Here is a 15148-nt window from a genome sequence, read left to right as displayed (position 1 = left end):
AGGAAGCTTTGCCAGAGCCCAGGAGATCAAGGCTGCAGTGGGCCATGATTGCACCACTACTGCACTCTAGCCTGCGCAACAGAGTGAGACCTTGTAGAAAGAAAAGAAAGAAAGAAAGAAAGAGAGGAAGAGAGAAAGAGAGAGAGAGAGAGAAGGAAGGAGGGAGGGAGGGAAGGAAGGAAGGAAGGAAGAAAGGAAGGAAGAAAGGAGAAAAGAAAAAACAGAAAAAAATAAATGAATTCTACATTCAGTGAAAATATACTTCAGGATAAAAGTAAAATAACTGCATTCTTAGATGAAAGAAAATTAAGAGAATTCATTTCCAGCAGACTTACTCTAAAAGAATTTCTAAAGATATTGACTCGGCAATCAAAAAATTTCCCTCAGGAGAAAAAAAAGCCTAGGCTTAAATGACTTGCATGGTATATTCTTCCAAATGTTTAAAGAAAAACTAACTCCAATCCTTTACAAACTCACACAAAAATATAAAAAAGGAGGGAACACTTTCCCACTCATTCTGTGAGATCAAAATTATGATACCAAAACAGACAAAGATATCAGATAAAAAGAAAACCACAGACCAACATCTCTTATGAATATAGATACAAAAATCCTCAACAAAATATTAACAAACCAAATCCAACAACATATGAACAAGACTGTACATCATGGCAAGTGAGATGTATCCCAGGAATGCAAGGTTGGTTCAACATACAAAAGTCAATCAATATAACACACCATGTTAAGAAAATAAGGGGTGAAAACAATATGATCATCTCAGTAAAGGTAGAAAATGCATTCTACAGATTAAAAACATTCAACAAACTAAGAACAGAAAGGAACCTCATCAACCTGATTAGGGTATTAACAAGAAACCTTCAGCTAACATCATACTTAATGGCAGAAGACTGAAAACTTTGCCCCTAAGATCTGAAATAAGATCAGAATGCCTTCTCTTACCACTTCTATTCAACATTATACTGGAGATTCTAGCCAAGTCATTTTAGCTAAATAAATAAATAAAAAGCATCCAGACTGGAATGGAAGAAGTAATTCTATTTTCTGATGTTATGATTGTCTATATGTAAAATCATTAGGCATCCACAAAACACACTATAGACCCATTAAATGAGTTTAAAAGGTTACAAGATTTAAGCTCAATATACAAAAATCAATTGTACTTCCATACAGTTGCAATGAACAATCTGAAAATAAAATTAAGAAAAAATTTCATTTACAATAGTATTAAAAACCACACAAAACCATTTATATGAAATGCCAAGAATAAAAAAAATCCACATAGATGGAAAGTAGATTAGTGGTTGCATGAGGGAGTGACTGCTAAATGGGTACAGGGTTTTTTTTTTTCTTTTTCTGAGACAGAGTCTCAATCTGTCACCCAGGCTGGAGTACAGTGGTGTGATCTCTACTCACTGCAACCTCCACCTCCCAGGTTCAGGTGATTCTCCTGCCTCATCCTCCCAAGGAGTACAGGGTTTCTTTTTTTTTTTTTTTGAGACGGAGTCTCGCTCTGTCGCCCAGGCTGGAGTGCAGTGGCGCGATCTCGGCTCACTGCAAGCTCTGCCTCCTGGGTTCACGCCATTCTCCTGCCTCAGCCTCCCGAGTAGCTGGGACTACAGACGCCCGCCACCATGCCCAACTAATTTTTTGTATTTTTAGTAGAGACGGGGTTTCACCATTTTAGCAAGAATGGACTCAATCTCCTGACCTCGTGATCTGCCTGCCTTGGCCTCCCAAAGTGCTGGGATTATAGGCATGAGCCATCGCGCCCGGCCAGGGTTTCTTTTTGAGGTAAAGAAAATACTCTAGAATCAGATACTTGTGGTGGTTTTGCAACCTTGTGAATATATTAATACTAAAAACCAACTGATTGTACACTAAAGGTAAATTTCTTTTTTTTTTTTTTTTTTTTGAGATGGAGTCTCGCTCTGTTGCCCAGGCTGGAGTGTAGTGGTGCGATCTCAGCTCACTGCAAGCTCCACCTCCCGGGTTCAGCCATTCTCCTGCCTCAGCCTCTCCGAGTAGCTGGGACTACAGGTGCCCGCCACCATGCCTGGCTAATTTTTTTTTTTTTGTATATTTTTAGTAGAGCTGGGGTTTCACCATGGTCTTGATCTCCTGACCTTGTGATCTGCCCGCCTCGGCCTCCCAAAGTGCTGGCATTACAAGGGTGAGCCACTGTGCCCAGCCCACTAAAGGTAAATTTTATACTATGTGAATTATACTTCAATTTTATAAAGAAGACTATACTTAGGAATAAATTTAACAAAAGTATGATATACAATTTTGCAGCTCTATCTGCTGAAAGAACCTTGGGGCAGCAGCATCCCGGTCACAGTAAGCACACCAGCACCCAAATCTTGATTTCTTAATACTCTTTTCCATTAAAAGGAACCAGCAGTCCTTGGAGAAATGCCTGATTCTGGGACTGGGGCTGGGAAAGAAACTACAGGATGACCTGGAATAGCTCATAACTAACAACGTATAGAATGAGAGGAATAAAGGGGACATATCAAAGGGACGCAAGAGCCATATTGAAGGGGTTAGTCAACTTGTGTTGGCCAGAACAACTCCAGGACAATATGAGCATCAAATAAATAGTTAATTATAATTCATTCAATAACATGTATGAACTCATACATATTGATATAAGTAAATGAATAAGTTAATAACTGGGACAGAAGAATATAGAGAATATATATATTCTCTATATTACCAGAGAATGCCAATAAGTACTAATAACCTACTAATTAATACATAGACAATACTTTTTCATTAACTTTATGCTGGAGGAACCAGGCATACATCATTTATACCAAGTGCTGAAAGTTAACACCACCAGCAATGGGACAAATCAACATACTGTGTCTCCTGACATGATGCACTGAGAACAAAGAATTATTCCTGTTGTGTTTCTGCCAAAGTTGCATCTACTCACGAGGAAACATCAGACAAACTCAAATTGAGAGATCATACAAAAAATAAGTGGCCTGTTATCTTCAAATATGTCAAGATAGCAGAGACTGAGGAAAGATTGAGGAAAGGTACCAGATTGAAGAACACTAAAGAGATATGACAACTAAGCACACCAATAGTCCCGGATAGGATCCTAGATTCACAACACATTTAAATGGTACAATCAAGAAAATTTGAAGAAGGTATGTGGACTGGAGGTATTAGTATTTTTTCAATGTTAGTTTCCTAATATTGGTGGTTATATTGTGGTTTTGTAGAAGGTCCCTAAGAATCTTATGGGTGTACCTTATATTTCAACCAGGAAAAAAAAAATGCTTCTAAGAATCTTAGGGCTGGCTGGGCATGGTGGCTCACACCTGTAATCCCAGAAGTTTGGGAGGTCAAGGTAGGGAGATCACTTGAGGCCAGGAGTTCGACACCAGCCTGGGCAACATGGTGAAACCCTGTCTCTACAAAAAATACAAAAATGAGCTGGGCATGGTGGCATGTGCCTGTAGTCCCAGCTACTCAAGAGGCTGAGGCAGGAGGATCACTTGAGCCTAGGAGTTCAAGGCTATAGTGAGTCGTGATCATGCCACTGCACTCCAGCCTCGCAACAGATCAAGACCCTATCTAAAAAAAATAAAAAGACTTTTAAGACTGTTGTACCACCACCCTGAGTCTCAGCCCAAGTTAGAGAAGGGCACTTCTTGGGAAGAAATATAGATAATGGTTTTTGTCTAACGGAAAGAACTCCAATAAGATTTATAGGAAATCCTCAAAGGTTTTAAGATAATTTTATCAATAGAAGTACTGCCCACTTGTGCTAAAGAGACAGAGACAATACAAAGCAGATACCTTTGGGTTCCTTTATCAGTTTCCTACTGTTGCTGAAACAAATGACCACAAACACAGTGGCTTAAAACAACACATATATTGTCTTACAGTCTTGGAGTTCCAAAGTCTGAAATGGGTTTCACCGGACTAAAATCAACGTGTCAGCAGGTCTCTGTTCCTTTTGGAGGCACTAGAGGAGAACCTGCTTCCTTGCCTTTCCAGCTTGTAGAAGCAGTTCACAATCCTTGACTGGTGGCCTCTTCTTCCATCTTTAAAGTCAGCAATATAGTATTAAGTATCTTTAAATCTTTCTGACTTTGCTTCCATCGTCACATTTCTTTCTATGACTTTTAAGGACCCTCATGATTGCATCGGGACTACCAAGATAAACCAGCATAATCCTCCAATGTCAAGATCCTTAACTTAATCACATCTGTAAAGTCTCTTGTGCCATGTAAGTTAACACAGTCATGGGTTTTGGGAGTCAAGACATGCACATCTTTGGAGGGAGGGCATGATTCTGCCTTCCACAGTCCCTAATCTTCTATGGTCGGAATACCTTCTATGGGAAGGCTACTCAGTTAGAAAGGGTTTGAAGCTTAAGCTTCAAAACCTTCTAGGTAAATCTGCCTCTGGTATTGATTAAGAATATGGAATCAGGATCCACATGACCTGGGTTCAATTCCCTTCTCTACCACTTACTATGTATGTTGATTGAATTGATGTTACAAATTGGGTTTTCTAGAAGCAGAGGCACAGATGGAGTTTGAGGTGCAAGATGTTTATTAGAGATCAGCATCTACGAAAGGGAAAGGAAGCAGGAAAAGGCAGAGGAAGAAGTCAAAGAGGCTTGACGAAGCCTTGATCAAGGTGGCAGGTGCGCTGGAGCTAGTATTGCCTGTAAGAATTGTCTCACGATGGGCCAAAATGGCTAGGCCTTCATTCCCTCACCTTGCTCTGTTGCTGGATTAGGGCTGCCCCAGGAAGGACATTTCCCTAGGCGAGACTGCTCTCTGCTATAGGACAGACCCTAAACCAGCTGACCACTGGAGACTCTTCTCATCACATTCCGTGCAGCTGTGCAACAAGTCCTTCTTCGAAGAGGGATCTGCATGGTACATCTCATGTCTACACAAGCAGTGGTGTGCTGGAGCTGGCTCACACCAGCTCACAGGAGTTGTTAGCATCTTTATCCAACCACAGTCAGTGGTGACATTTTTGCATGTTGAAATTAGCCACTGTGGGAGAACTGACACCACAGAAATTGACAAATGCCACAAATCAGAACTTTATTTTTTTCCCGGAGAGCTGGTTTACCAGCACACCTCAAATGTGGTCCACAAGTGATTAACATTGAGTAGGTTAATGATTGTCCCTACAACTCAGTCTTCTCATAGGTAAAGTGGGGCTAATAATACTGTAAGAATACTAATACTACCTAGGCTATAGGGTCAGCATGAGAATTAAATGAGTTAATACATGTAAAATACTCTGGACAGCGATTAAATGAGTTAATATATGTAAAATACTCTGGATGGCGCCTGCCACACAGAAACACTCAGTAAGTATTAACTACTATGTTTACTGTTGCCATTGTTATTACAATTATTGCTACCTTAAAAACTTCCACTGGATTTTCATAGAGGACAAGCACCTAAATTTCTTAATAATCTGATAGTTTCAAGCATAAGGAACTTTTCATCATTTCTGGAACTCGAACTGTTTTCCACCTCCAAACCTTGTCACACACATGTACCCTCTGCCAAGAAAGCCCACTCCTCCCTTGCCTGTCAACTTCCAATTTTTTTCATCCTTTTGAACCAGCATGCATCACCTCCTCTCTGATGCCCTCTCCACCCACTACATGAGGGTTCCTTCTTCAGTGTTGCCATTGCATATTGCACAACCCTCAGTTACTCTGACAGCACTTTATTGTGATTACTTGTTTACATACCTGTCTCCTTTGAGTCCAGGATTGGATCTGCTATTTCTCTGTGTAGGCAGCACAGTAACATAGGTGCTAATAAATATTTGTCGAATGAATGAACATTGCCTGGGAAATGCATAAGAGGGGGTAAATAGAGTACGTAGCCTAGTAGGCTATAATAATAATATTTTTATTTGCTTAAGTGACTCTATATTGTGTAAAGCAGTGACTTTAGGACCCCAGAGTTTCAGGTTCTGTAAGTCCTAGATTTGTCATATACTCACATCCTGATAGAGTCCTACTTATCCTTCAGATGGCTCAGATGTCACGCCCTCTGTGAGGGTTTTCCTCCCCGCTGCCCTCTTGCCGCTCTTTGCCTGCGCACCTATTCACATACGCATAATTGACTCTTCTGGAGGTCCCTGTGGGGATCCAGTGGTGTTTGTGTATTCCCACTCCATGGTACAGAGGGGCGATATTTTGGGGATCCTGTCAGCATGGTGTTAACAATATTTGGGGATAGTCACAGCCTTAGACCTGTGAATTCATCGCTCACCCCGCCCCCGCCTCAATTTCCCCTGGTGTGATGGGCACAGTGGAAACACCCTACCAGGGTCGCGGTTTAGTGGAGGGCGGCGGAGACTGATGTTGCAGGAATCCCCCACGCATTCCAAGGAGCTGAGGGCTAGAGAGCGAGGTGAGGCGTCGAAACAAGGAAGGAGTCGGGGCGTGGGGCGAGACTGGGCGGCGGAGGGGATGGGCCGGGGCCAGAGGGCGGGGCCTGAGCCAGGAGGGGGCGGAGACAGGGGCGGGGCAGGCCAGGGCGGGAGCGGCTGGCGCCGCGCGGCCAGGACTGTCTGAGGAGAAGTTCGCGAGCGCTGGCTATGGGTCCTGGGGCGCGGCTGGCGGCGCTGCTGGCGGTGCTGGCGCTCGGGACAGGAGACCCAGAAAGGGCTGCGGCTCGGGGCGACACGTTCTCGGCGCTGACCAGCGTCGCGCGCGCCCTGGCGCCCGAGCGCCGGCTGCTGGGGCTGCTGAGGCGGTACCTGCGCGGGGAGGAGGCGCGGCTGCGGGACCTGACTAGGTGAGGGCACGGCGAGTGGGAGCGACCGAGGGGCCTCAGTGGGAGACACTGTGCCGCAGGGTGGGGTGACTCAGGTTGAGTGTGACCCCAGGTTCATTGTCATGCTGCGCGGGACCCCAGACCCACTGTCGCACCGTGCGACTGAGACATTGTGGCGTGGGGTGGGGAGTGGCTCTGAGGGCCAGTGTGACCCCCTAGACCCATTGCCACCCTGTGTGGGACCCCGACACTCCGTGGCATGAGGTGTTGGCGACGGTTGGGTCACACTGTGTGGGACTGCAGACTCCATCACACACACAGTGGCACCCCCCATATCCAGCGTCACACAACAAAGTTGATACACTGTGGAAGAGCGGGGCAGGGTGACTCCAGGACCTCACAATGTGCTGTGCGAAGCTGTGTGAGCCCCAGGCCCTGTGTCACACTGACACAGACACAGTGGACAGTGCTGTGACAGAGACACTGTGAGAGTGAGATGGAGAGAATACGGTGACGCTTTAGCTACGCAAGTATTGACCTTTCAAGGGGCGATCGTGAAACACCGCATGACCGAGTGAGCTGATGTTTAGTGTTAGGAGTCAGGTGACAACCTTCCACCATATGTGAGATTTACATGTCATTGGGATTGGATGTGCACGACATTGTGGATATCATACTCTGCATGTGAGTGATGCTGAGTAACTGTACAGGTCGCTATATGAATAATGCTTCAGTTCATTAATTCATACAACACATATTTTTGAGTGCCTACTGAGAGCCAGGCAGTGTTCCAGGCAGTGGGGATAAAATGGTGAACAAGAGCCAACTCTGTCCTCAAGGAGTTTGGGTCTGTAGCACCATGACTGTTAATCAGAGATGTCCACTGCCCTCTATGTCTTCAGTTCTTCCTTCTCTTTACACATGTAGAAGCTCTCTAAATACTAAATAAATGATAACTGAGATGTTATACGTGTGTCAACATATTTGATATCAAAAAAGCACTGTGAAAAAACATACTTGATGCAGAAGATACTGAGTGTAGCACACAGCAGTGGATGCTTAGCTAATATAGTTTTGGGATACAATCAACAAACTCTAGTGCTACACACTGTGGCATAAAATATTGTCAGACTTGGGATGCTGAGGCACCATAGTCATGTATCCACTTAGCAGTGTCCAACTGACAAAAGTGAAAGATAAATGATTGTATATGATACCATCTGTATGAATATGTGCCGCGCCTTCTCTGCTTGGGACATCAAGAAGCCTGCAGCACTGACAGAGTGGCTATGACCACGTCACTATTTGGATATATTAATATTGTACTTATATCATGTGACCTTCTCATTGAACAAAGACAGCACAATGCACTGCTTTTAAAACTTTGTATGAGTATATGTGGTAATAATACTGATTCTGGCGTGACATGAGAAGAAGGTATGTGGAATGGGGAGTGACTCTGAGGTCCAGTGTGACCCCCAAACCCATTGTCACCCTGTGCAAAACTTTGTGACCACATGACTGTGAGAGAGCTATGTAGGAGAAGCATTTTGTGAGTGGAAAGTATTTGCAAGAGATCTTGTTAATAGTGACTGAATTAACTAATTTGGTGCTTGTCCTTAAGTATGTGGCTTGCGTATAAACAGCTTGAAATAGTGTGACAATATACAATATAGGTATGTATTAATTTTAACAATAAATGAAGATCATTTCAATAATTATTGTCACTCTTTGGAATAGCATAGTTGTCTAGTATTCTATGGGGCCATGTTGACCGAGCCAAATGTTTTCTTTTTGTTCATAGCCCAGAATCACTGGAGTCCAAGCTTATTAGTGGAAATAGGACAGAATTTTTTCTCTTTGATTTCAGAGCCCAGCATGCTCCCTGCTACCCATGCTTGTTCTCATACCAGTAATCTCTTTGGGTAGCTCCGATGGAGATGGGAGTGGGGGGTCAAAAATCCCCCTGCTGGTCTTTCAGGTTATGTTCTCAGAAGAGAGCACTCGAAGCGTTTTGGCCAAAGCAGCTGGCCAACCCCATTCCACCATGCTGGTCTCCTTCACTGTCTTTCCACCATTGTCATTGTCACAACTTTGTCACAGCAGGAGGTCTCATACAAACCATATCTCATTTGATTCTCTCTCACACACAATGCTTTGAAATAGATTTGTATTACACTGTTAACTATTGAGAAATCAGTTAAAACACGAGAAAACTAAAGTCTAGTTGCTCACTCAAGATTGTATTAATAAATCTAATAGGTAGCAAATCCAGGACTAGGACACAGTTGTTTTGATTGTTTATCCAACTTTTTTCCTATTATGCTATGTTATCCCTACCACCCTACCACTTCTTTTATCTGTTATACCAAGACATAGACCAAGCCCCTAACTAATTGAGGTTTTACTAGTGGCCACAGTACATGGTGGTTAACAGTGAATTCAGGAGTTTACCAGACCTGTATTTGAATCGTTGGCTCTGATCTTGGACAAGTTACTTTACCTCTGAGCTTTAGTTTCCTAATCTGTAAAATGATGATAAAAATAGTACCTACCACCATAGGGTTTTTAGAAAGGTTAAGAGTACCATGTAAAAGTATTTATCATTGTGCCTGGCATGTAACAATTGCTGGACAAATGCTAAGCCTTTATGCTTATTATTATTATTATTTTTTTTTTTTTTTTGAGACAGAGTCTCACTCTGTCACCCAGGCTGGAGTGCAGTGGTGCCGTCTCGGCTCACTGCAAGCTCCGCCTCCCGGGTTCACGCCATTCTCCTGCCTCAGCCTCCCGAGTAGCTGGGGCTACAGGTGCCCGCCACCACGCCCGGCTAATTTTTTTGTATTTTTAGTAGAGACGGGGTTTCACCATGTTGGCCAGGATGGTCTCGAACTCCTGACCTCGTGATCCGCCCTCCTCGGCCTCCCAAAGTGCTAGGATTACAGGCTTGAGCCACCGCACCCGGCAATGCTTTTTATTTTATTTTATTTTAATTTAATTTAATTTTATTTTATTTTATTTTATTTTATTTTATTTTATTTTATTTAAGACCAACTAGTGAAACTAGGCCCCACTTTTGGCTCTAAGTATTAACTAAGATTGTGACAGCCTAGATAAAAAAACAAATCGGAAAAGTTCTCGATTATTTTCTCAGGTGACTTATGAACAGTTAATTTTGTAGTTTAGTTTGATATTTTGAAGACTGTCATTCTGTCATTCTGTTCTCTAGTGACTGCTCTAAAACCCAGTGAAATGTTTGCTTTTTAAGAGACAGGGTCTTGCTCTGTCACCCAGGCTAGAGTGCAGTGGCTCTATTATAGCTCACTGTAACCTTAAACCCCTGGCTCAAGTGATCCTCCTGCCTGAGCCTACCAAGTGACTAGGACTATTGGTGCACACCACCATGCCTGGCTAGGGTTTTTTTGTTTTTGTTTTTGTTTTGTTTTGTTTTGTTTTGTTTTTGGTAGAGATGGGGTCTTGCTCTCTTGCCCATACTGTTCTTGAACTCCTGACCTGAAGTGATCCTCCCTCCTCGGGCTCCCAAAGTATTGGGATTGCAAGCATGAGCTACTGTGCCCAGCCTTTATGTTTGCTTTTTAAAACAAGAATTTTGGCAGTTCTTGCTAATTTTTCTATACTCCCAATCTGGTGACTTTATGTAACTTGAGAGGCTATTTCCAAGGCTCTCAGTTGAGATAGAAAAATGCAATATTCTTGAGGTTGAAACTACTCCCTACTCCAAGTTAATGAATAAAAATTATACTTGTTATAGTATATATAGTTATATGCCAGTATGGTACATATACTAGTCATATATATAAAGAGAGTTTACCCTACCTTTTGTTGTTGCTGTTTTTGCAGTTTAAAACACCACCAAGAGTGAGAGAGAAGTGTCAGCAGCAATTTTTTCTGTGCTAAGGATTAAGCATTAGGAATGTCCCAGAAGAACTGAGAGAAAACCATTTCTGAATTCCAAAGGCAAAACATATTGAAGTGAAATAGCCCATGTATTGTGGTTGGATAACCTGCCCAGGCTATGTTTAATGCAGGGATTGGGTTGCAAATTTTATGTGCAGATTCTTGAAGGAAAGGATCTGATTTTCCATTCTCAGCAGTATTTGTTAACGCAAAAAGACATTTAGGAAACCCTGAGGTTTGAATTCAGCATCCAGTAACTCAGTTTCCAGTCTCTGGAAGCCGCTATGTGCTCAGAGGCTGGGCATAGGGCCAACTTTTGGATTCTAAGCCAACCTCAGTTATCAGTTGAGAGATTTTTTTCTTTGTGTGACAGAAAAATGACGTATCTAAACACTGGATTGAATTGATGTGCTGCAATAGAGATCAAACCCTGACCTAAACAAATCAACCCCAAAATGCAAAGAGGGGTGCTAAGAAAACAAGGAAGTAGACAGCACTTTTGATTTGATGCATGACTTGGGGCAAATATTCACCTCTCTGCTTTACCATTTTACCTTTGTGCCTCAGTTTCCTCTGATTCCTATTAAACGTTAGTCCTCAAGCTAATGAGGAATCTGTTTATTCAGTTGTGGAGGGGGTGATGAGAAGAAATAACAGAATGTGCATGCTGAAAAGATCCATAGAAATCTTCTAGACTAGATCAGTTCCTTCATTTTATGGATGAGGAAACAATGATAGTTGGAGGCTGGGTTAGAATAAGTCTCAGGTCTCCCCCCAGTTCCTTCCTATCTAGCTGTCTTATAAAATCACTGCTCTCAGCCTCAATTGTTCCTAGACACCTCCTCTTTAAGCTGGACTCAAGCCCAAGTCTCCGCTTATTAAGATTTTTCATCAAGCAGTGGAATATCTTTCCCTAAGTAGTTCCATATGGAGCCAAAGCAGGAAACAATGGGTAGTAAAGATCCCACACCCTGGAGGCTGGTTTCATTTCAAAACCCTAGAGCTTCAGCTCACAGACTGCCTTGTCTTTGGGATCAGAGACACCCTGGGACTTGACAGGCTTCCCATTTCCCCACTGGGAGATCCAGGTCCAGGTTCTTGTTCCTTAGTTTGCGTTGAATTGAACATTCGGCTCCTTGGAAGCCTCGAGGCAGTCATCTTCTATTTCAGGCTTCATTTCATAGTTGAGGACCTCACTCTTTAGAAATCCTCAGATCAGACTCTGCTCCAAGGGGCTGAAATCCTACCATCCTGCCACTTCCTCTGTTTTTCACTTTCATCTCTGTCTCCTCGCAGAAGTCACCCACTCTTGCCACAGGACTCACAGTCTCCTGTGCTCTTGCATACTTTCATTTTTTTTCACTTTGCACAAACTCTTTTTTCTTCTACTTTCATTCTTGTCATACTGTTTTTGAAGTTAATAATTTTAAAACGAGCGGGAAAACTCTTGGAGAGCAGGAATAGTACCCTTAATCTGCCCTGTTATAGATAATAAATGTCATTAATATAAATTCCATTGGTGTTTTAGAAATGGAATTAACCAGAGTATACCAGGAAAGGAAACAGCATCTTTTGCCTATATAAACACTGTTGAAGGACACTGGAGAAGGGAAATTAACTAGAAAGATGATCACTTCAGGCCCTACCATTTCTGCCCTTTTCTGCAATTGTTGCCAAGCTAGAAAGGTTGGAAGTGTGCTGGACAATCCCACCTCTCATTCCCCTTTACAGTCATCACCACTTCCTAAACTCCTTCCTTGAACCCAGTCCATTCTCCGTCGCTGTCGTGGTTCAGACTATCCTTGTCTTGTGCTTGCAGTTTTGAAGTGGTCTCCTCCCCACCCTCTCACACATTTATATATGTGAACAAGTCATAGTTTTAACAGTACCACTCTCACTTAAAGCCTTCTCTAACCTGCTCTGGCCAAATTAATCATCCCCTCTCTGTCCTCTCCACTAAGCCTTGTTCTTAAATCTGGTATTGCATCTGTACTGTAATTATTTGTGTCTTTCTTACTCACTAAACTGTGGATCCTTGAGGCCAAGATTATTTCCTTATTCAGAATTTTGTCCCTAGCTCCTAGGAGAGTATACTTCATTCATTCTTTCATAGAAATATGTATTGAATTTAGGTATAGAGTGATGAGAAAAACAGTTATTTTCTTATCCATGAAATCCTTGAGTATTGGATCCCGTCTTGCCTTTGTATCCCTAGAATCTAGCATGGAATCTGACATCTAGCAAATAACTTGTGTAGATTGACTTACTACAAATATATCTCAAGCCTCTGTGCCTTTGTACACTAATGGTTCCTGTTGGCTTGAAAAATACTCTTATTCTCTTCTTTGTTCTAGCTCCTTAAGAAAACATATAGCATAATCAGCTGAGAACCCAGGTTTTGGAGTTAGTCAGACTTGGGTTCCATCCTGGCTTTGCCCTTTACTAACAGTGGGCTTTGTTTCAGTTTCCTCTCCGTGGAATGGGAAAAATTAAATCTACGCTAAGGGTAGGTCAGAAGGTGGGGGGTGATTAAATAAGACAATCTATTTACAGCACTCAGCAGGCCAATACATGGTAGGAGCTCAATAAGTAATAGCTTTCAGTATTTTAACAAATCCTTCAAGATTCAGATCAAATGCCATCTCTTCTTGGAAGCCTTTCCTTCCCCCTTCTAACTCCTACCTGGGTGAGCTGTCCTGCCTGCACAGCTGCAGCATTATATGCTCACTTCTCTCATAGCAGAGAGGTCCCCAACCCCTGGTCCAGGGACTGGTACCAGTCCATGGCCTGTTAGGAGGCAGGTTCCCCAACAGGAGGTGAGTGGTGGGCAAGGGAGCATTACTGCTTGAGCTCTGCCTCCTGTCAGATCAGCCAAGGCATTAGATTCTCATAGGAGCGTAAACCTTATTGTGAACTGCACATGTGAGGGATCTAGGTTGTGTGCTCCTTATAAGAATCTAACTGGTCCCTGATGATCTGAGGTGGAACAATTTCATCCCGAAACCATCCCCCAACCCCCCTGGTCCGTGGAAAAAATTGTTTTCCGTGAACGTAGTCCCTGGTGCCAAAAAGGTTGGGGACCACTATATAGCACATATCACAGTGGTTATAATTAATTCAATAGTGTTTTTGAGTTTCTACCAGATACTAAGGATTACATATACAGTGATGACAGGAGAAAAAGACTTTGTGATCCCTTTGAGAGCTGGACCCTGTCTTGCCTTTATATCTCTAGCATGGTGCCTGAAATACAGTAATTGATTAATATAGACTGACTCATTCAGTGAACGAAAGAGTGGCCCTACTTTTGTTGTATCTATAGTTTTCATATTCTTTGGGCTTGCATGGCTTTTTGGTTGGACTATTATGTGAATCTCAAGAGGTTCAGCATGTCAATGTTAGCTATTCTTAATGTACACACACCATGCCAGCCTTCCCTAGGTGTAGTGGTTGTATCAGGAGGTGAGATCATTCTACTCCTTTCTTTCAGATTCTATGACAAGGTACTTTCTTTGCATGAGGATTCAACAACCCCTGTGGCTAACCCTCTGCTTGCATTTACTCTCATCAAACGCCTGCAGTCTGACTGGAAGAATGTGGTACATAGTCTGGAGGCCAGTGAGAACATCCGAGGTAATGAGGAGGAGGGCTGGAGGGTAAGAGAGAAGATTCTGTCTCCTGACTCGGTGGTAAGGAGAGAGATTCTGTTGGGATGTGATTTCAAAGGGTAATGGAGTAGGTGGGTATTACTTAAACATCCTTAGCTCTAGCTAGCACAAAGAATTAGGTCCCCTTGCTAATCGGTTTATATGATTATACCTTAGAAAGCACTTTCATATTAATTGTCTCATTTGATGTTCGCTACAATCCTGTGACGAAGTACAAGATAAATCCTTCCATTTATATATGTATGGAAAATAACAGTCTTCTAGTAGTTTCTGTTTCATTAAATTGTCACTACAGCATCATCTATAGCAAGATCACTTTCCTAATTTATTCTACTTTGTGCTTTAAGAAGTTTGTTGACGGCCGGGTGCGGTGGCTCACGCCTGTAATCTAGCACTTTGGGAGGCTGAGGTGGGCTGATCACTTGAGGTCAGGAGTTCCAGACCAGCCTAACCAACATGGTGAAACCTCGTCTCTATCAAAAATACAAAAATTACTGGGGTGTGGTGGGATTACATGCCTGTAATCCCAGCTACTCGGGAGCTGAGGCAGGAGAATTGCTTGAATCCGGGAGGCAGAGGTTGCAGTGAGCCAATATCGCACCACTGCACTCTAGCCTGGGGCGACAGAGTGACACTTTGTCTCCAAAAAAAAAAAAGTGTTGACTTTTGGGCTGGGCACAGTGGTTCATGCCTGTAATCCCAGCACTTTGGGAGGCTAAGATTGCTTGAGCTCAGGAGTTCAGGACTAGCCTGGGCAAT

The 15148-nt window shown here is 42.9% G+C and overlaps 1 protein-coding gene across 5 annotated transcripts in view; it reads left to right on the top strand.

Annotated features, from left to right (window-relative positions):
- Positions 1–6595: 6595 nt before the first annotated feature.
- Positions 6596–15148, top strand: part of P4HA3 (prolyl 4-hydroxylase subunit alpha 3) — a 46299-nt gene continuing 37746 nt past the window's right edge. For 2 of the 5 annotated variants that reach the window (XM_055282874.1, XM_055282875.1), the window contains exons 1-2: positions 6596–6824; positions 14212–14354. In XM_055282874.1, the coding sequence (XP_055138849.1) occupies positions 6625–6824; positions 14212–14354 (343 nt within the window). In that variant the 5' untranslated portion in view covers positions 6596–6624. Of the gene's footprint in view, positions 6825–7136; positions 7488–14211; positions 14355–15148 lie in introns of those variants that run through there. The other 3 variants (XR_008658474.2, XR_008658473.2, XR_008658475.2) reach the window with 2 other exon arrangements.

The sequence above is a fragment of the Symphalangus syndactylus genome, chromosome 6 (assembly GCF_028878055.3).
Source record: "Symphalangus syndactylus isolate Jambi chromosome 6, NHGRI_mSymSyn1-v2.1_pri, whole genome shotgun sequence".
In the NCBI taxonomy this organism is placed as follows: Eukaryota; Metazoa; Chordata; class Mammalia; order Primates; family Hylobatidae; genus Symphalangus; species Symphalangus syndactylus.
This window is presented reverse-complemented; position numbering and strand designations above follow the sequence as displayed.